This window comes from Cupressus sempervirens, chromosome 1, assembly GCF_028749045.1.
Source record: "Cupressus sempervirens isolate cs-2001-9-10 chromosome 1, ASM2874904v1, whole genome shotgun sequence".
Taxonomy (NCBI): Eukaryota; Viridiplantae; Streptophyta; class Pinopsida; order Cupressales; family Cupressaceae; genus Cupressus; species Cupressus sempervirens.
This window is the reverse complement of record NC_143118.1, coordinates 513233940-513256601: the sequence shown is the minus strand read 5'-3', so window position 1 is coordinate 513256601 and position 22662 is coordinate 513233940. Positions and strand designations below refer to the sequence as shown.

Below are 22662 nucleotides of genomic sequence, written 5' to 3'. Positions count from 1 at the left end.
AACATATTTTTAATGTGGTACTAACTTACTATTAACATGTTCTTAAGTCCCTGAAACTTGTTTTGCCTCTTACACAATCATCTTGAGACAACCGGTGAAGGTAAACAAAGCATTGTCATTGATGGTCATTAGCAGCTAGTGGGGCATTTGGAAGCAATCAACATAGTAAGGGCACAATAAGTGAAGGCAATGATACTGGATGGTGATTAATGGGGTTGTGTGGACTGTGTATTGGATTCACCAATCCAATCATGTCCATGCTTCAATTTGTTGACATTGATAAACTATGCCTTGGAATGTCTATGATGCCATAGACACCATGTTGGAGAAGATAAAAGTAGTAAGTTATAAATCTTAATTTATAATACTTTCCTCCATCCTTGTTTATTGAGAGATTTCTAAATTTTTAATTAACATAACTTATATCAAGATAACTTACATGAATATCACTTGATATCCCAGGTGATACAAAGAAGAGAGAAAAATCCACAAGAAACCTTTTATAAAAAGGTGGAAGCAATTGTTGTTAATGTTTGGTAGCTTTGGTTGGATAAACTATAGTGCAGATATACATATTATATATAAGTGTGAGATATAGTATATATATTAATATATTAAATATATGAGATATTTATTTGTCATTAATATTTATATTAATTAAGTACTAATGAAAAATGTCCCTTCCCGTGAAGGGATGTCTATCCATACTTCATCCTATATTAAAGAAATGGCTGCCATTTGGAAAGTATATACCAAAATGTCAATGCAACTACATTTGCAATATCAGAGACAAGGTGCAAATGCAGAAAAAGAGATGAAAATAAAGAGATTATAATTTTTTGAAGAGTTTTAAGAAAATGTTTTGAAGAGATAAATTATATAAGCAGATTCTACCCACCATGAAGTCGTTCTTCAATATTTACATCCAACGTGGAAGGCTCAGATTGTAGTGTTGTATCCAAATGTTCTGAGGAGTTCATGTCATGACTATTTGTCCAGAAGTATTGTATTGGGGTCCAATAGCGTGTCATCAAATAAACAGACAAAAGGAAGAATGACAGTAATCTTGGCCGTGGAAAAATGAAATACAATTATGTTAGTGAATTCTAAATGGACTAGGCCTGGTCGACTATAATGGTAGTCGCTTAGAGACTTGGTTGTTGCATTCCATATTATCTCTACAATGCAGTAGATTTGACTACATTTGTAAGTTTGAACTACCGAATAAGCAAGAGCCTGTTGTATAGAGATGTGATACAAGCCAAATCTAAGAGATTCCATACGGATGCTAGTGCTACCTCCATCAACACAATAGTAAACAACCAATCATTTCAAAACCACAAATCATTGTATATAATTATATGTAGACTAATAACCGCAGGAAGTGAGAAAGGAATCAAGGATCAAATAATGGAATTGAAAAGCAAAAACCAAGGAAATAGATATACGATATGTTTTGCCTGACTATGGAAAGGCTTGAATATTGATTTGTTTGATTCATTATCGAAACCTATTTTCCTCATTGCATGATTAATAACCATTTACACTAGTGCACAAAAGAATGAATGAAGACAAATAAATAGTAATGTGGTTATCGAAGAGAGATAGAGTGAAGTTTAGGAACCTTATTGGATATTACAAAAGGAGTATCGAGTTCATCATTTATCTGGATCATTTATTTGATTAGTCTTAAGGATGTTACTTATGATTATTGGCATAGATGTTAAACAAATTTTTAAAAATTTGTTGGAGGAATCGGTCAATGGGGAAGAAGACCATTTGGGTAGTGACTAAGATTGGTCAACATCCAAGACCATTGCATAATATGATAAACTATAAACTACTACTTGTTATATGAGCCACAACACAGATATAGTGATATGTGATTGTCATGCAATGGAGAAGGGAATCCTTGGTAATAGTTACTTATCTTGAAAACTATGACTTAATAGAATTCATCTGGAGGGCACTATCTTTTGATTACATAAGATAAGTATTATCTTTTTAGTACAATTTCTAAGTATTATATTTCTAATATTGTAAATCCCTTTTATTTATTTTTAAACATGCTATAAGAGTTTTTTGCCTTGATCTTTCAAGAATGTTATTGCAAGAAAAAAAAGGAAGATTGATTTTCGACTCAGAGAAAGATTGAGATTCAGAGGGAGCTTGACATTTCATTAGATGCAACCTTGAAACAGAGGGAGCAGATAGAGGATATGGTTTCGTCAAACTTCAATGATCTCGGACTTATTGACTCAAAGGGAGTAGATCATGTTAAGAAGGATTCTCCAATGATAAATAAATTGTAAACAGTTAAGAGGACTGCAATTTATGAATATTGTTCATTACTATATGGGCCTATCCCCTGTGTACATCATGAGGAACTGACGACTTCAAAATGATTATGACTTGTAATTGCAATAGTTATTGTAAGGTGACGATCTTACAATAATTTCATTCAAATGTCAAATGAGTTGACATTCAAACATTAAATTAGTTGAAATTCAAGAAACTAGAAACTCAAATTAGTTGACTTTCAAATGTCAAATGAGTTGACATTTGCCAAACGAGTTGGCATTCAATAAACCGAGAAGTCAGATGAGTTGATATTCCAAAAAAAACATTTTTACGTTAAGGTAATATGTTATTCATATTGCATATGAATCTTGTTTATCTTTCCTAGCTAAGAGGGAGTGTTAACGTTTGGTAGCTTCAGTTGGATATACACGCAAATATATATATTATATATATATAAGTGTGAGATATAATATATATATTAATATATTGAATGTATGAGATATTTATTTGTCATTATATTAATTAAATATTAATGAATAGACATGTCCTGTGAAGGTACATGTCTATCCATACTTCATCCTATATTAGAGAGATGGCTTCCATTTGGAAAGTATATACCAAAATGGCAATGCAGCTACATTTGCAGTGATCTCTGGAAAAATAACAATTGTTAGCCATTGCTAAAACAAAATGACCACGCCTCTTCACCTCCTCACCTATGCTCTCTTTCCTAGATACTATAGTGTAGAGGTACTCGATATTCGTGGTAGACTACCACCATATATAGATGTTGAGATTGTTTGTGGGTACAAGAGACCACTTAGCAACCTTTGTAGTGATCCAAAGGTGAAGACAGTTGTTAGAGAAGAATTTGGATCATTCATCTCAAGAAAAGATCTCCCTCTTGTTATAAACAACCAAAACAGAATGGACACAATTACATGGTAGTACCTTCATGGTCAGGATTATGTGTACCTCCAACATCTTGCCATTAAGATCCTCTTGCAAGTAAGTTTTAAATTTTTTAATTTTTCTCTTTTTCGATCACTTCCATTGTAGAATTTTACACTTGAAATTCTTGAATTTATCTTGTACTTTTTATTTTTTATTTTGTTTGTTCTCTCTTCAAGTTACTAGCTCTTTTTTTGTTGAGTAGGACTAGAGTACTTACTCCTTTGTCCACTCAGTCAATGTAACTAGTTGGTTGCAAAAAAAGTTGACTTGGTATTTATTCACACCAATTTGCATCTTGTGGCACCCAAGGATCCGAAATACAAAAAAGGAGCAAAGAAGTTGTGGGGTATAGCAATTGAGTCTGCTAACTTGGATATGACCATTCAGGATCTCGCAAGAGACACTATGGTTGATGTGGATGACGATGAGGACATGGAACTCAGTCGATCTAGTGCTAGCAAAACCTATTTGGGTGATAATGAGGATCTACTAGCAACTGCGGAAAATGAAAATCTTATAGAAAACGCATTTTTTGATAATCCATTTGATGATTGATCAAAACTTTGATTATTGATGACAATTAAACTTCGTGTCATGTTTCAACTTTCAAACTTTCACGAAAAATATTTTAATTCAGTAATTCAATGCAATGATTTTCATTAGAATGATGGAATCATGTTATAATGTTTATCTTTGGCATTGATCAATGGTCAAGCATCATATTATGAAATGATTTAGTTTTACACTCTTGTATATTTCGCTTATTCTTTAGTATATATAATGCATATATGTATGTAGGTATATATATGCAATGAATCCCTTCGAGCCATAATGAAAAAAAGAAATTTGAACCTACGAATCAAGTTCTTGTACGAGAACCTGTCCTAAACACAAACTGAAAACTTAGATTATTGTAGGACACCGAAAGCCATTCAATACACAAGCACCTCTAAGGATCTCTTAGTAGGGAGGATGACCAGTGAATTCTAATTCATGCCTTAGGCTTTCACCCTCTAGCTTCTTTCCTTCTTGATCAAGCCCCAGCAAGATTTAAATTCTAACATATATATTTCCTCTGAGTAGAAAAACTATTTTGAGACTCACATAATATTTAGATTTTACTATCCATGACCGTGGCTTTGATTCAATCTGCACTACTGAGATAGATCCGAAGAGTATGGGACTTCAATGTACCTCAGATGATGCTCTTGGGCCGCTTTCCTATTACAGTCGTCACCTCCTCCAACTTTGTGAGTTGTTTGGTTTGTTCATTCTGAACGGCCTATCTTCCTTTCTTGAGTCTGAGCTCTTTGCTTGTTGGCCCCATGGTGGTGGCGCGAGTGTGGTGGACTATGCCCTCACTTCTTCCTCCCTCATTCCTTCCATTCACAACTTCACTGATTCATGTCTCCCCTTTGCCGACCATGCCCTTCTTAGCATTGTTCTCCACGTTTCCCCCCACCTATTGCCTTCTCCTCTATCCCCTTGCCTCTCGCCTATCGTTGCACACCACCTACTCGTTTCTATTTTCTCAAGGGTGATGATGAGCTCTTTTCCTTCCATCTTCGACAGTTGTTGTCACTTGCTTCCTTCAGTGATTCGTGTGAGGCCTCCTCCATGTTTGATTTACTTGTTGATGTCATTTGGGAGTCTTCCATCCTTTCTATCCCCCATCGCTCTACCATTTCTGACAGATCTAAGCGTCGAAATACTTTCCCTATGAACCAATGGTTCAACGCCGACTGCAAATTGTTTCATCGCTCCATTTGCTTCGCTTTTGAGACCCATTGTCCTAATTTCACCCATCTGCACTATTCTTACCACCATTTTCTTCGCTGTAAGAAATGTTTTGTTGTTTCTTCGCAGTGTAGATCCCTTTGCTCCACGCTTATTCACAATCCCCAGATCTTCTGGCACACCTTATTTCCTCAGTGTTCCCCCCCGCCCTCCATCCTTGACTTCCACTCCCTGACCTCTCATACCATTACACTTTATGACATTCCTCACCAACCATCTCTCCATCTCACTCCGCCTCCTTACTACCATCTATTCACCCCCTCCAGTGTTTACGAGGCCATCAGATCCATAAGATGCAGCAGAGCGACAGACGAGGAAGGTTTCCAGGTCAAACTTATGAGATGCAACATAGCAGCAGGTGAGGAAGGTTTCCAGGCCGAACTTTTCAAGCTTGGTGCCTCAGTCCTTGGCTCCTACCTCACTACACTATTTAATAGAGCGGTTTGCATTGGTTTTCCTGATTCTTGGTCGAGACATGTGATTTATCCTATTCATAAGTCTGGGCCTGTCTCTGACCCCGACAAGTACAGGACCATCATGATTGGGCATACATTTGCCAAACTTTATGCCACAACTCTGAAGACTATGTTATCCAGTGAACTTCCCATGAGAGGTTGTAGAGCAAGAGGCCAAGCCGATTTTCGTGTTGAGTACCAGACTATGGATCACATCTTCACTCTATAGGCTATTATCGAGGACACTAGGCACCAGTCTGAGAAAGACTACTACTGTTTTGTAGACTTTCGGAAGGCTTTTGATTCCACTCCCAAGATGGCCCTATTCCAGACACTTAGTGAGATTGGGATTTTGGATATGTTGCTAAATCCTATTGTGAGACTCTATGAGTCTGTGGTTGGTAGATTCAGGACTCCTGAGGGCTTCTCTGTTCTGATCTAGAGCACTATCAGGGTCAAACAGGGGTGCCCCCTCTCGCCCACTCTATTTGGTCTATATATCGACGAGCTCGAGGACTTCCTCGTGAATTCCTCACACCTTGGTGATGGGTGCTATTTACATCAAGTTTTGAGCTCTATTCTCCTTTTTGCAGACGATGTAATCCTGCTGGCCTCTTCCCTTGACAATTTACAGCGACTCCTAGATGGTTTGGCTTCTTTTTGCGATCAACGGCAGCTCGTGGTCAATCTTAGTAAGACTCAGGTTTGGCTTCTTTTTGCCATTTGATGGGTAGACCATGAGTCTAGGAAGTTAAAAAACTGTCTAATCGGAATTAATACATCTGATATGATCCACAAGACATGATTCATAGGTAACCAAGAGTTTCATAGTCATACCACTTTCATAAAAAAAGAACTGAACAAAACTCATATTGATTCATTAAAGCAGATTGTGAGTTATTACAAAAGGATCTATAACCAATTTACTACTTTCCTAGCACGTGCAAACAAATCCAACTATGTGACACCTAAGCAAAGAAAATAGAATCTTTGCAATGTGTATATCCATGCAAAATGCCTTGTAACCTAGTATGTTCACAACAAACATGCATCAAATTTGATAAATATTGTTCATTGCTTTCTACAGACTAATACCTGGATCTTGTTGACAAACGAACCGTGAGTACTTCCAAGATCATAAAGAAATGCATCACCATTTCCTCTGTACTGTAGAACTGAAAACACAGCCACATGCAAGATTACTGGACTAAAAAGACATCAAAATACATGTGATCATTTTGCACACTAAATGCAGTTGCAGAAACAATACTGAGTTCATTCCACAAGAAAATTATCCATATCTAATGTCATTAGAGTCTAAAACAAAACATGTATGCTCATTAAGAGGCTCAGTAAGAAGAATGTGAATTACATTTGGGATCATATGAACAATTTACAACGTAAGTAGGAGATGTTTTCCATAGCAAGTCAAATTGTGATATTGTTATTGGGATTCAACTATGTAGTTTTTGATCAAATTCATTGACCCATGTTTCATGAGTAGTGGTTCACAAGAACCCATCTCTCATGAGAATGAATGATACACCAAGTCTCATTTTATCTAGGTGATGCTCACAAGGGTGAAGCATCGGGCCCTTCAATGAAGGTCCCCTGTCCCAATATTGTAGCAAGCTAAGTGGGGTTAGCCATGTAGCTTCCTCCAAGGTCAAGCCCACTTAGCTTTCTGCTCAAAGGTTAAGCTAAAAGGGCTAAACCTTGGAGGAAAATCCATGGCTAAGTTAAAAGTAGAGGACTACTAGGATGGGTGACTGACTAGCAAGCTAAGTGGGCTTAACCTTGAGGAAACTCCATGGTTAAGCATGCTTGAGTTGGAGCAATAAGAGAATGGGTGACCTCCCACAAAGGATTTGACGTTTCATCCCTATAAGCATCACCTAGATGCAATGAGTGCTAAGTGTTCCATTCATTCTCATGAGAGATGGGTTTTTGTGAACTGTCACTCATGAAACATGGGTCAATGGATTTGACTCAAAAACTGCACCATTGAATCTTGATAGCAATATCACAATTTACAAAGCGGTCAACTTAAATACAACAATGTGGATAAAAATACTGCAATTTACTTAAGATTATGAGCAGGCCATGTCATTTATTAGATTCATGCATTGATTCTACTGACTACTGAAACATTAAGCTACTATCTAAGGCTCCTCTGAAAACAAATCCTGCTTATACAAGAAACAAAAATATAAGTCATCTTTAGGTTTATGTTATGTTATGTTATAGATTGATTAAACTTTTCAATCATGCTATGTTATAGATTAATTAAACTTTTCAATCTTAAAATAGGTGAAACTGGGTGTATAGCTGCCAGTCAATACACAACCAATTAGGAGAAAGTTTATTTCTACTTTAGTTTGGAAACAAAAAAGTAAATGTATTCAATATTATCAATGTAAAACTCAACAAGCTCGTATCCAAAACAATGAGAATTTCGTGAATCGATTGAACTTTGAAAGTAAACACCACCCATTTAACAAGGAAATGGAGTTGCATGGAAATGAATATGGTATCTCCTACAATTGCAAATATGATGAATTTCCAACACCATCTAACATAGAAATTAGTTTTCTATTTTTCATTCATGATATCTCATCTGTTATAAACTATGTGTCTGTAATGATTTAAGTGTGTGCGTACAAATTAATTCTAAAGTATTATTTCTTTAGTTTGTACTTTTAACTGCTTTTTATAACCCTAAACTGGATATAGCACCAAATGGTTTGGATTCATATCCAGACATATTGGACACAGCCAAATACAGGCTCATATATAAATTACTAGATACAAAATTCTGCTGTCTGGGATCATAATATCCATATCTGGCTATCTGATACACGTATCTGGGAAGGGAAGCATGTAGCAATCTTAAAATAGAGCCACCTTTGTGTAATGGATAAAAATTGTGAAATTCAATCAAACCTAAGTGCAAAGTTTATAATCAGATAATCAATGTTATGTTATAGATTGATTAAACTTTTCAATCTTAAAATAGGTGAAACTGGGTGTCTAGCTGCCAGTCAATACCAACCAAAAAGGAGAAAGTTTATTTCTACTTTAGTTTGGAAACAAAAATGTAAACGTATTCAATATTATCAATGTAAAACTCAACAAGGTCGTATCCAAAACAATAAGAATTTTGTGAATAGATTGAACGTTGAAAGTAAGCACCACCCATTTAACAAGGAAATGGAGTTACATGGAAATGAATATGGTACCTCCTAAAATTGCAAATATGTCAAATCTCCAACACCATCTAACATAGAAATTAGTTTTCTATGTTTCATTCATGATATTTCATCTGTTATAAACTATGTGTCTGTAATGATTTAAATGTGTGTAGACTAATTAATTCTGAAGTATTATTTCTTTAGTTTGTACTTTTTATTTTTTAACATCTTTTTATAACCCTAAGCTGGATATAGCATCAAATGGTTTGGATTCATATCCAGACATATTGGACACAGCCAAATGCAGGCTCGTATATAAATTACTAGATACAAAATTCTGCTGTCTGGGATCATAATATCCATATCTGGGTATCTGATAAACGTATCTGGGAAGGGATGCACGTGGCAACCTAAAAATAGAGCCACCTCTGTGTAGTGGATAAAAACTGTGAAATTCAATCAAACCAAAGTGCAAAGTTATAAAATCAGATAAAACACGAAGACAAAAATACCAAACCAATAACATAAATTGAATTTTTTTAATTTTCACCATAAATGTATATTAATTGTTATATATAAAAAATGAATTTTAAAACCCTTCCAATCAGTGATTAATTTTCTGAGAATTGGCTTGTCATGTTTATGAAAAGATGAAAGAGAACATGAAAATCTAATTGTGGATGTATTCATTAGAATAAGTACCATAGAAGAATAAGGCATAACACTAGATTAAATTTCCTAAAACAAAGGGTGCATGTAAAGAAAACTACTCATATTTTGTTGGGATTGACAGCTATTCCAAATACATTAAAGAGGTAGGCAGTCTATGGAGATCATAAAGGAACAAAAAGACAATCAGTTAATTCAAGTGAATTGAGACTCGTAACAAACTATACATGAGACATAATGGACTATAAGTATATTGAGTCTTGACAACCAAAAAGGAAATTGCTGATCATTTATCAAACATTGTTGTTCAATCACATCATGAACGTACGTGTTATGTATATCTTGTGGTCATGCTATTGTGGTGTCTGCTCCCTTCCTGTTTTATACTCCAAAAATTAAATTGATTTTGTATACCTATCTAATGTTGGAATTGAAAACATACTAAAAAATATTAATGAAAAGTCCAGGTAATATATAGATAAGAACAGAGAATTAAGCACATTGAATCATGTACTTGATTCTATACTTTCTGCAAAACCAAAGTAACTTTGAGATTTGAATCATGAATCAATCTGCTTAATCAAGCAAATCTAACTAAACCTACCAGCATGGTATCGAGAAATGGTAGGATGCTCCAAAACAAAATCACATTGATCACTGCGTCCAAACATATATGCTCCTTTCTGGGAACTGCATTCACAATCACAATCATTTTTCAACATCAAGTTCAATTACTAAATTTCAGAATTTTATTATCATATATGCCAAATGGAACAGGTAAATAGGCAATGAGCAGTCAATAACTAATGGGCCAACTTCACAAGAGGCAGTATTACAAAATAATAATATTCAAATTCAACTAATTATTTGAGAAGATACAATATTTGTAAATAACATTACGGCATTTGGCTTACGATTTGGTATTGCAAGATTTAATATGTAAAATGAACGTGTATTAGTGATATGATAATTGATTGAGGCATTCTATCTCAAACAAAGGAGAGGAATAATCTTTGAATAAGCAATTACAAAAGAATTGAGAACCAAAGACAGAAACGAAAGTGACTAAACTAACTAAACAACTTGAAGAATGGAAACATACTAAATATGACTGACTTAAAAAAAATAACTTACACGACCATTACCCTGCTGGAAACAACCTTTCTATAAAAAATCTTCAAAACATTGTGTCAAATATTCAAAGCCACAACTTTGTTCTTAAAATTTTGCCAAAAAAACAAAGAGAAACAAAGAGCAATCTGTGCAGAAAAACTCATTGCACAGTACTGCAAGTAGCAAAAGTCCATCGCACAATAAAAACCCTTTTGCAAGAAAATCACTATTTTTGTCGAAAAAATCATCCAAAACAAGAATACCAACACAAAGGATCTCATGCAGAGAACCCCAACCTCTAGCAGATGCTAGTGTGGAAAACTAAATTGCCGAAAAAACTGTTGCACTGCTCAGGAAAACCGTAGCCATAGAAATGACAAACCCTTGAACTGGGCATGCCAAACATTCTGCACATTTCTGCAATAAAGGAAAAACAGCATAAACAACCCTTCAAATTGGGTATGATGCAAGACATCTTGTGCCCTCCAATCACACTCAAAGAAACCCATTCAAATTAATTGTGGAAAAGCTTAGAGCTTCTTCATGCAGGCATAGAAGCTTTCATGTCTATGATGGATGTCACGTGAGAGACACCATGACTTGTGTTTATTCACCATCCAGTGTAGCTATGATGAACGTCATAATAAGATGCCAACATTATGTTGAGTGATTCCGCAATGACCACTTGTCATCATCTGCATTTCCATTTATGGGAGTAGCAATGATGAACCCACCCTCGTAGAGTAGCCATGGTGGATATTACTACATAACTTATATTGATTCCTCCCTAGCAAAGAGGGAGTGCTAATGTTATTGTATCTATGGTCGGATTCCTTCAAGCCAAGAATGGGGTAACATAAAGGTTGTTAATAATTATATTGATAATATAGTTATTATATTGTTATACCATAATTATATTGATTATTTAATAATTATATTTATTATTATTATCATTATATTGATAATATAATAATGATATTTATTGAGATAATATGATTATATTCAATTATATAAATTAATATATAATTAACTATAAGTGATAATTATTATAATAATATACTTAATAGGGCCACATGTGAAGAGTGGTAACCCTTGGTGGAGGGGCACCACTGATAAGTATCTAGGAAGAGTGAAAACTTCCTCGCTTGGCACCTATTAAATATACACAGAAAAACAACATAGTGATCATGACTTCTAATCCATGAGTTTCCACTCTAGTCAAGAATTCAGAAAATGTTTTTCAGTGTGATGGTGGAGATGATGAAGATCCAATTAAAAGGGGAGAACTTGCAAGAGCATGTGAAAATGATCTTAAAATCATGTTGACAAGGTCAAAGCCAAGAGAAAAGCCAATGGGTGCAATCAAAGAAGCAAAAGAAGAATGGGAGTATATAGTTCTTTAACAAACCTCTTAATAATTGCCAGCAGCAAATTCCTTCCATTTCCTCTTCTACAATTATTACATCACCACCTCATGATGATTTTGCCCCTCTTGCAATACTAGTTAGAAATGTTCCCCACAATGAGACTCTTTCATCATGTGTTATCGATACATCAATGAACCCATCATCCATTGACATTTGAGAGTCCTTACAGGCATCTTCTTCTCCGTGGTTGCAATGGAGTCTACAAAAGAAGAAGCAAGTTATAAAATTAGTGGCTCCAGGATTTAATATGGTTGCCAATTTAATTGAATGGACAGCCGAGCCAAAGAAGATTCAACATTGAATCGAGGTTGGCAGTTTATTATTTAGCAGGTAGCCTATGTGTTGAAGTTGCTCAACCTATGTCAGAGAAGAATATAGAAAGGAAAATAAAGGTGGATATAGCATTACTTATGTGGATCTTGGCCCTTCAACAACTTAAGGAGATATGCATAATTTTCAGGTCTCTGATGCTAAATTGATGCCAAGAACAAAAAAAAAGTAAGAAATCAAAGAGTAGGTTTTGTCATCTTACACCAAATCCATTGAGAATCCTTTTAATTCACCTTTGGAGATAGCTGATTCTAAAGGAACCATTGAGAAAGGAGTCATCACAAACATACACGTATGTTGGTCTTATGGTAAAATGCTATGAGGATGGATAAGTTAAATGAAAGCAGAAACTTTGGACTTCATTACTCAAGTGAAGGTCACCTAAGAAAAAGTAGATTTTCAAGAACAGGAAACTCAAACGAACTTAAAAGCACAAAAGAACAAAAATGACCCTTGGAAGGGATGTTGAAGAATTCAGGAAATAATACAGGTACATATTAATGTCTTGATTGCTGAAAAGATCATTGCAAATACAGAGAATCAATGTGGAATGTGGTTCAAAAGCATAGGGTGGAAACTTGTGAATATTAATCAGAATTTGATGAAACGAGAGAAGTTATTGGCAACCTGCCAAAAAATAAAAAATAAAGTTTTAGATGATCCCCTCACTGTTACTGCAGAATGACTTACAGTGTATCGAATGACTTTCCGGGCATCAATACTCACACCATCCAAAACAAAATTGAAGATAGGATTAGTGCAGAATTCACCAACAACAAGTTCTTGGTGCTGATATAATGAAAAAGCTGTGTCATTTCTGTTACTCTTGATGTATGTAATATGTATGGCTATTTTCAGGAATTGAATGATGTTCAAAAAAACCATACTACTTCAATGCTGAGCAGAAATATTGTAATTATTTTTAAGAATTAAATTTTAGCAGAGGCACTCAAGTCTTACAGAACTTTCAAGGCAATGTCTTAAGTTCAGCAAAGGTAAAGTACATGTCACAATGTTCCTTCAAGAGACGTCAAAAGCAACATAGAAAAATGATCCTAGGCTTTATTACAATGATAGATAAGTTTCTATTATTAGTTAATGATTATCTATTTGTAATCTATTGTAAATATTAGAATGTTTCTAATATTAGTTAGTCTGTAGTTATTTGTTAGCTTTCTTTAGTTTTCTTTTCGCTAGAATAGAATGTTTCTATTCTTTACAATCGTTTCTTAAGGAAACATCGTTTTATTATTTTGTATATATTGACCTCCCGGTATCTATTAATATCAAGCAAGTATTTTACCAATTACATTGTAAAATGGTATCCAAGCCAATTCTTTGAATTGTTTTGAAAAATATTATAGTTTCTTGTTCAAAATTATCAAAGCAATAGTTTTCAAATTATTTTCTGTGATATCTACTTCTTATGGCCATTTTCTGCAACTGTCACTTTTTTTTCTGCACATTTATGCCATTTTTTGTGGCTTTTTTGCAGCAGGGCCATTTTTGTTCAAAATCCTAATTTTCTTTAATGGATCAAAAAACAATTTTTACATTCTTGGTAGGTTTTTCGACATCTCAATTGGGTTGTCATCTATTTTTTTTTGGGTGCCTCGATTTTTGTGCCTCAATTTTTGAGCCAGCGGATCCAAAAACCGACAACATATTCTTTCTAGGTTTTTCGAGCTCTCTTTTGGTTACCCCTTCAAATTTTTTGGGTCCACCATTTTTTTGCCTCAAAGTATGTGCCTTCACAGATTTTCAGGTTTTTTCATTGGAAAATGTGCTATAACATCTTTGACTAATATTTTGCTCGAGAGCAATTCAAAATTCAATGGTCAAAATTATGGCACTTGGAAGCAGCAAATAATAGCAATTTTTCAATATCTAAATACTAATCAGATTTATCTGGGTATTACACAGAGTCTGATTGCCCCTAGTACTAATCAAGATACATGGGATCTAAATAAGCAAGAGGCGGTGATGCTTCTCAAATTATCTATAGCTAGTGATCAGCTCTCTCAAATTCCATCCGGCAAGATAGCTGTTGAAATATGGACACGTCTCAAATATCTTTATGAAACTTTTGACGAACTTTTGACGATAACAGAGCTTTCTTCTTGAAGAACACTTTGTTGAGATATGGACACGTCTCAAATATCTTCATGAAACTTTTGACGAACTTTTGACGATAACAGAGCTTTCTTCTTGAAGAACACTTTGTTTTCTATTATCATGGATGAGCGAATATCACTCCAAGCTCACCTGAATAGGATTCAGGAAATTCGTGATCAATTGCTTGCCATTGGTCGCAAGATGGAGGAAGAGGACATTGTGGTCATCACTCTCAGGAGTTTACCAAGTTTACCCAAGCGCTATGAGCATTTTATCGAGACTCTCAACATCACTTCTTCTGGTATTGTTCTGAAATTAACAGATCTCTCCACACTCCTGCTTCAGCAATATCAGTGGAAACAACAGTTTGGTAGCAGCTCCACCTCCACGTCCACAAAGCAAGCCTTTGCTACTAAATCCTTGCAAAAGGATAAAGGCAAGTCTTAGCAGAAATCCTCTACTCCAGATTCAGAAGGCTCTCAGAAGAAGAACATTCAATACAACTATTGCGACAAGTTTGGTCACATGAAGGTTGAATGCCAAAAATGCTTAGCTGCCCAAACTAGGCAATCAAGTTCACAACACAAAGCGAACAGTGCAGAGCACACTAAGCAGAAGGAATCTACCTTTCTTCTTTCAATCACAGGTGGATATAAGTATGCAAAACGCTAGTAATGGCATGCGTTATATTGATGTGTTTCCAAACGATCATGCCACTTTGTATATATAAGGACTAAGGTGTTATGTCTCATGTAGAGACATGACTCTACATGCCCTTTAGGCATGTAGGGTCATGTCTCTATATGAGATAACCCTTAACAATTATCCTTAATCATTAGTTAGGATCCATTGTACTAAATCACATTCAATGCTTCAAGAAATCTTCAGTTCATTCCGAGACCAAGATAGTCTATCATGATTTCATTGCTATGAATTTTGGTACACTCCAAAACAAGTATTCATATGACAAATGGATCAAGAGCTTAGATAACAACACAAGTAGTACCATGATTTCTGGCTCATTCCGTGACAAGAATAGAAGTCAATCATGAAACTTTTATTGTCATATTATCCGGCACATTCCGAGATAATAACTTAATGAAGTCTATGACAACAAGTCAATCTATTGTTAAGGTTATCACCTTACAATAGAAACCTAACATCTCATAAAATGAAAGATCATCACCTTTCATAAACAACCACATGTGCACAATAGTAACTCTTTGAACAACAATAAAAGTTATATACATATATTACAACTGAGAGATTATCTCAGGAGTTACAATTATAGTTTTGTCATACCAAGTTTTCCTCTGAAGTATTCCACTTTCAACTTTGCAAGAGGTTAGGTGAATATGTTGGCAAAATGCTCTTCAGTGTTGATGTATTCCAACTTGATGACACCTATTTTTACCAAATCTCTGATGTACTGGACTAGTATCTCTATATGCTTTGATTTGTTATGGAAGACTAGATTCACTTAGAGTTTGATACAACTCTGATTATCACAATGTATAACTGTAGATTTTAGAGGCTTCCCAAATAGCCCAACCAGTAACTTCCTTAACCACACTGCTTCTCGAGTTGCCATGGATGTGACTATGTACTCTACTTCAGTGGAACTTAGAGCAACAGAAGATTGGTTCTTGCTAAACCAGGATATCATTGTAGAGCCAAGACTAAAACAGCATCCTATAGTGTTCTTTCAATTAGTAGAACATCCAGCCCAATCAAAATCTGAATATCCATGAAGCTATAGCTCAACTTTTTCATATTTCAAACCAAGTCCAATAGTGCATCGCAAGTACCTCAAAATGTGCTTTGCTGCCATGAGGTGAATCTTCTTAGGTTTGCACATTAACTAACTTAGTGCAATTGTGGCATAACAAATATCAGGACGGGTGTTTACTAAGTATGTTTAGTAAGTACATTAATGATCCAATTATCTGTCTATGACATGTAGGATTAATGGCCTCAGACTCATGTCTCAATTTTGAGACTATGGAGATTTGTTTCCATAGGTGTGGATAGCGATTTGCAGTCCATCATGCCAAATTTATTCAATATGTCAGTGGCATACTTCCCTTGGTTTAGCAAAATGTATTCTTCCTTTTGTCTTACTTCTAATCTCAAGAAGTAGTGTAGAAGAACTAAATCTTTCATTTTGAATTTTGATATGAGGTCTTGCTTACATTTAACAATAAGATGGTCGTCGCCTGTTATCAGAACATCATCAACATACAGAACTAGTATTAACATATCTCCCTCTGATTTCTTGAAGTATATTTTAGGATCTGCTTCATTTCTTGAGTACCCTAATTTGATAAGGTAGCTATCTATTCTCTCATACCATGCCCTGGGAGCTTGTTTAAGACCATAGAGAGCTTTCTTCAGTTTGCATACATGTGACTCTTTGTTATGGATAACAAGCCCTTTTGGTTGTTCCAAGCATACTTCTTCATTAATGACTCCATTCAGGAATGTTGTCTTTACATCCATCTGATGTACCTTCCAACCTTTGGATGCAGTTATTGCAAGTATGGTTCTGACAAATGTGTAAGCTTTGTGTTTTTCAATATTGTCATCAAGTGCCTATTTGGTTTTGAATAACCATCTTAAGGAGACAACAGATTTGTCTTTGGGTCTTGGCATAATATCCCAAACATTGTTTTTTAATATAGATTGACATTCCTCAATCATGGCATCTTTCCAGGCTTGAGATTTTAGAACTTCTTCAACATCAAAAGGTTCTGATTTAGTGGACTAATTTAGGTGAGTAACATAACATGAATGATTTCTTGTCCTCTCAATTTCTCTAGGCATTTCATCAGGGGCCGCATTGTTTTCTTCAAACACTTTTCTTGCCCTTAAGGGTCTTTTCTTAATGAGTGGATTTGGGTTATCCTTAAGATTAGGTGTAGTGGGTCCATTATCTTCTATACCACTCTCCGTCTCAATCATAGAACTTTCATTATTCTCAAGAATGGAATCATCATTAGGTTCTTCTATATCTTTAGAAGTTTTGTATGCAGTATCTTCATCAAACTTGACATCTCTACTTATTTCAATTGTCCTCGATCCTGGCACATATACTCTGTAGGCTTTGGAAGAATCACTATAGCCAATGAATATGCCTTTCTTTCCTGAGAGCTCTAGTTTAGTTCTTTTCTCCCTAAGAATATGGATATATACAGGACAACCAAAGATTCGTAAATGACTTAGATCGGGTTTATTTCCTAAGAAGACCTCTTCAGCGGTTATGTTTTCTAGAATTCCATGAGGACATCTTTTTTGAATATATACAATAGTATTAGATGCTTCAACCCAAAATGTTGTATGCAAATTTTGATCGTGCATCATTGCCTTAGTTTCTTAGTTCTATTTTTTTTTCTGCTACTTAGTTTCTTAGTTCTATTTTTTTTCTACTACTCCATTCTATTCAGGATTATATGATACAATATACTCCCTCTTAATCCCAATAGATATACAGGATTCTTTAAAGTTCTCGAAGATATATTCTCCTTCATTATTAGATCTTAAAATTTTGATCTTCATCCCAATTTGGTTTTCAACTAAAGCTTTGAATTCTTTAAATCTGGATAGAACCTCACTTGATTCTTTCAATTTGAGGAAATATATCTTGATTTTCCTAGAATAGTCATCCACAAAGATTTAGTATGAATATCCTCCTAATGAAGGTACTGACATGGGTCCACATAGATCAGTATGAATGAGTTCAAGAATGTTCTTAGATTTATATTCACTAGGATGAAAAGGGATTTTGGGGTTCTTTCCTAATGCACACCCTTTACATATCGTTTCATTTTCAAGTTCAAGGTTAGGTAAGCCTTTTACAATTTTCTCTATAGAGGGTAACGCTTTAAAATTCAGATGCCCTAGTCTTCTATGCCAAATCTCATTTGTCTTCCCAATTTCATGATTTAGGGCTAGATTTGTGGAATTACAAAGTTTGTATAGGCGCCCTTCTCTAACTCCAATAGAAATAGCATTTTTTATCTTTGAAACTTTTGACCAATACAGAACTTTATTTTCTAGAAAAGCAATCCAATATCCTTGATTTGCTAGACTAGATATAGAGATAAGGTTTCTTTTGATTCCAGGAACAAATAGGACATCTTTTAGGTGCAAGTTAACGCCGGTGCTTAGTTATATGGAACAGGTCCCAATTCCTTTCATAGGGTAAGTGGAGTTGTCGCCTATTGTCATTTCTTCAGTTGAATATTCTTCAAGAGTATCAAATTTATCTCTAAATCTGATTATATGTCTAGAGGCTCCATTATCGATTATAAAGGTGATTTTATTAGTGTTTAACTCACTAGATAAGGCATGGTAGAATAGTGAATATTTTTTATCCTTGTCTACTACTTCCTTGACTTCAGCCATGTTGACAGGATTTTTCTTCCTTTTTGGACAATACATGTGAGTATGTCCAAATTTGTCACATTTATAACATTGGACTTCTGACAGATATCTTTAAATCCTGATAGCAATATCACAAGATATCTTTTCTTATAGGTTTTCTTTCCTCTCTTCCTTTTGAATTTTCCGTTCTTATTGCTTGATTTTGTATATAATGCTTGAATCTCTTCCTCCTTGTTAGAGATGATACCTCTTGAGATTAGTCAAGCCTCTTCTTGAGTACATTCATTTTTTTGTTGATCAAATTTGGGTATAGAGGGACGACTGATGCATTAAATAAATGATTCCCATGATATTGGCAGTCCTCTAAGGGCTATTAGGGATAATTCAACATCTTCAAGATTGTTTCCAATGGTAAGGAGTTGATCTCTTAATTCACAGATTTTGGAGAAATAGGATGCAATTTTACCTCCTTTGTCCATCTTAATGTTTAGGAGTTGTTGTTTTAATGTAAGCAATTTGGTTGCATTGTTTATCTCAAGTGTATCTTGAATGGTCTTGAACACTTCATAAGCAATTGTTAGTTTTGCTATTGATGGAAGAATATGATCTTTATCTCAATCAATGATTAATTTCTTAGCTTTATTATTCTGTTTTTTCCATGTTAATGTTTCTGATTCATCTTTAGGTATTTCCTTGTTTTCCTCTATAAATGACTCCAATTTAAGTTCTTTTAAGGTATTGCTGTGATTCGAATTTTTCATGAAACAAAGTTAAAGGCGCCTTCTAGTCTATCCTCAACTCTTAAATTATTTACCATGGTTGATGTGATGAATAAAATTTCAGTGATATTGAATCAATCATAGTCGGTTTAATGCTCGTTATACCAGCCAAGCTCTGATACCATGTTAAGGAAAATGAGATCAGCAGTAGAACTTTATTCTTTAAATTGTGTTCAGACTTGACTGCTCTAATTCCAATACTTATCACAATGAGGATATAACTAGATCATTCAAGAAATGAATCTTGATATCTTACTTGTATTTGAATCCTTCAATGAATAATGTTGATGCTTTCTTCTTTTAATCGCATGTGGATATAAGAATGCAGATCGCTGGTAATAGCATGTGTTATATTGATGTGTTTCCAAACGATCATGCCACTTTGTATATATAAGGATTGAGGTGTTGTGTCTCATGTAGAGACATGACTCTACGTGCCCTTTGGGCACATAGGGTCATGTCTCTATGTAAGACAACCCTTAACAGTTGTCCTTAATCATTAGTTAGGATCCATTATACTAAATCACAATCAGTGCTTCAAGAAATCGAATCATGATTGGTATTTAGCAATTCAGAACTTCTGATCTCAATCAGTGATATAACACAATGAAGCGGCTCATGATAATAGTGAATAATGGAATCATATTCATACTGTGATATGACCGTTGCATATGTACAGAGTTTGAACAGATCGAGTCAGTTTAATATAGTCAATTAATATATATATTTGAGAGTATATGTGGTTCCTTTTGAGCAATAATCAGATAGAAGATATCCGACAGACACTACAAATCTCACGAGGTCACTTAGGTTCCACAAAGGCCGGGAGGTAGGGATTCTTTGCCATTGAGATCCAACAGCTGGACACTGATGTTGATTATACCATTGATGTAGTTGTTCCATTCTTTCCACTGATGATTATGTTGTATGTTCATACTCTGAAATTTTGTACTTCAGTTGTTGAGATCCTACGGGATGATGTTCTTATCATGATGTATGTTCTTTTAGCATTTCATACCCTGCAAAATGTGCAGTGGATGAGTATGCACCCTTTTGTACTTGTATATTCTTTCATGAGATTTTGCAGATGCGCTGATTCCTATGTCATGGACTGGTTCGATTATCAAACTTAAAATTTAATAAAACTTATATATGTGATTCAACGTTATGGAACCCTTGAGAGATGTAACTAGTATTGCTTTGCTTATCTATGTATGTGATATGTATCTGAGCTATTGCTTCTGTAATCTTATCTTGTATGTTTCAATCTTTTGAAAAAGAATGTTTAGCAAACTTAGCATCATTATAGGTTAATTTCACTTGGGTTCCCTAGCGGGGCGTTACACTCAATCAGAGAAATCAATACATAAACCTACAACTTTACCATTGAATCTCTCTTTATTTCTGAGTACTCAATAAAGACAACATAGAGATTATTTTTGCCCTGCATATCCATCAAACTGTTCAGAAAATGAAAATTAATTAACTTCCTGCCCCCTTTATTCCTTGTTACAAATAGCACATAAAAGAAGTATTCTCCTCCCTCCTGTAGCTTCTCACTACAAGAAAAAGCAGAACACCTTTCTCTTCTAATCTTCTACAATAAGTAGTCATGGGCAACCTCCACCTAGTTTCAACAACTAATTCTTGGGAGAAATTACTAATTAATCCCCCCTTTCCCGTGCCAATAGTGGCATGTTGTGATGGTTAAGTTGTTGAGTTGTTATCCTTGTCATCAAGGTTCAAATCTAATGGGGATGAGGTCCCCCGTTTGTGGCCTCACTAGTTCATAGCTCCAAGTCAAAGCATTTACCCCTCTTTAAAAGAAAAAAATCCCCCTTTCCCATCTTTCCAATTCCTTAGTGATTTCATTTCTCCTTTCGTTTGTTTTGTGACAAGTGGGTCAAAGATACCTCGTTTTCTTTACCATGCTTCCTTATTTTATTACATATTGAGAGGTGGCCATGGCAATAGTTTCCACTTCATTGTTTTATCTTTGAAAACTGCATAATCTCCACCCCCTAATCAGATTGCCACATCATTTCATTTGTATCATTTTCTCTCCTACTCCTTTTATATATATTTATGTGCGTATATCAATGGCTTATAATTGATTATGCCAAGAACATAGCACCTTCTACACTGGACACTAGAAAATGTTTTCTACAATTATCTTCCACTATTTCCAAACTCCTGTATGGTTTTCAAACAAAGATCTAATTCTTATATGCAAACCAATAATTATTATCATGGTTTCGTCATGACATATCATGCACCATCAGTACAAAGAATTTCATCGTGCTCCATCCAAGTTCACAATGGCCCGATCCTCATTTGTCACTTCCCTCAAAGGAATTCAAAATGCATTAAATTCCTCATTTCTTCAAATAAATCCAAGAAAGATTTTGACTCATCACATATGTCGTGGAAGGTCGAGATGTCTGCAATCACAGACCTTCACCCCAATTGTCATCAAATTAACATGAATCATCATTTTGGAGTTTGCGGGCCATATGGGAGGGCAGAATTATGCAAGAAATGCCATGCGAGAGGCTCAAATCCTTCAGGCTCAGCATTGATTTTGCGAGCGAGCACTCACCAACATATTGTCAAACTATTTGATTGTCATCCTTCAAGCTCTAGTAGAACAGGAGAGTCGGACTCAAGTTCATCTGTAAGCATTTTGTCAAACATTTCGAATACTTCGCTCTGCCTTGAGATGATGTATACCGTCACTACCTTACATTTGATGATTACCGAAAACATTATCCGATATCTGGAAGAATCTAATTTTGGATGAATACCCAATCATGTATCGCGGGATTATAAGAAAACCATGCTCGCTGATATTTCACTTGTGTCTTCACTGTGATGTGCTTGCCTAGTCATCAAAATGTTTGGCCCAGGCTTGTTCATCGTACATGAGAGTTTTGAATATCTAACTCTTAGATCTGTTGTGGCAGAAAATGTTTCAGTTCTACACACAATAACAGCATGTATCTCGGAGCTTGTATTTTATTTTTGGTTTTAGCGTTTTCAAGAAGCTGATGCTCAACTCTAGCCAAGCACATCTTTCAGAGCAAGGAAGTTGATACTAGGGGAACTGGAATTCGATTACCATGTTCATCCTCCAATTCATTAGAAAGTG

The 22662-nt window shown here is 35.1% G+C and overlaps 1 protein-coding gene across 1 annotated transcript in view; it reads right to left on the bottom strand.

The window, feature by feature from the left end:
* LOC149578487 (SMAD/FHA domain-containing protein) overlaps window positions 1-22662 on the bottom strand; it is a 173972-nt gene that overhangs the window by 128018 nt on the left and 23292 nt on the right. Inside the window, exons 2-3 of the mRNA XM_089829395.1 lie at window positions 9972-10057; window positions 6603-6682 (exon numbers count right to left, since the gene is read on the bottom strand). Coding sequence (XP_089685521.1) covers window positions 6603-6682; window positions 9972-10057 — 166 coding nt within the window. The remainder of the gene's footprint in view (window positions 1-6602; window positions 6683-9971; window positions 10058-22662) is intronic.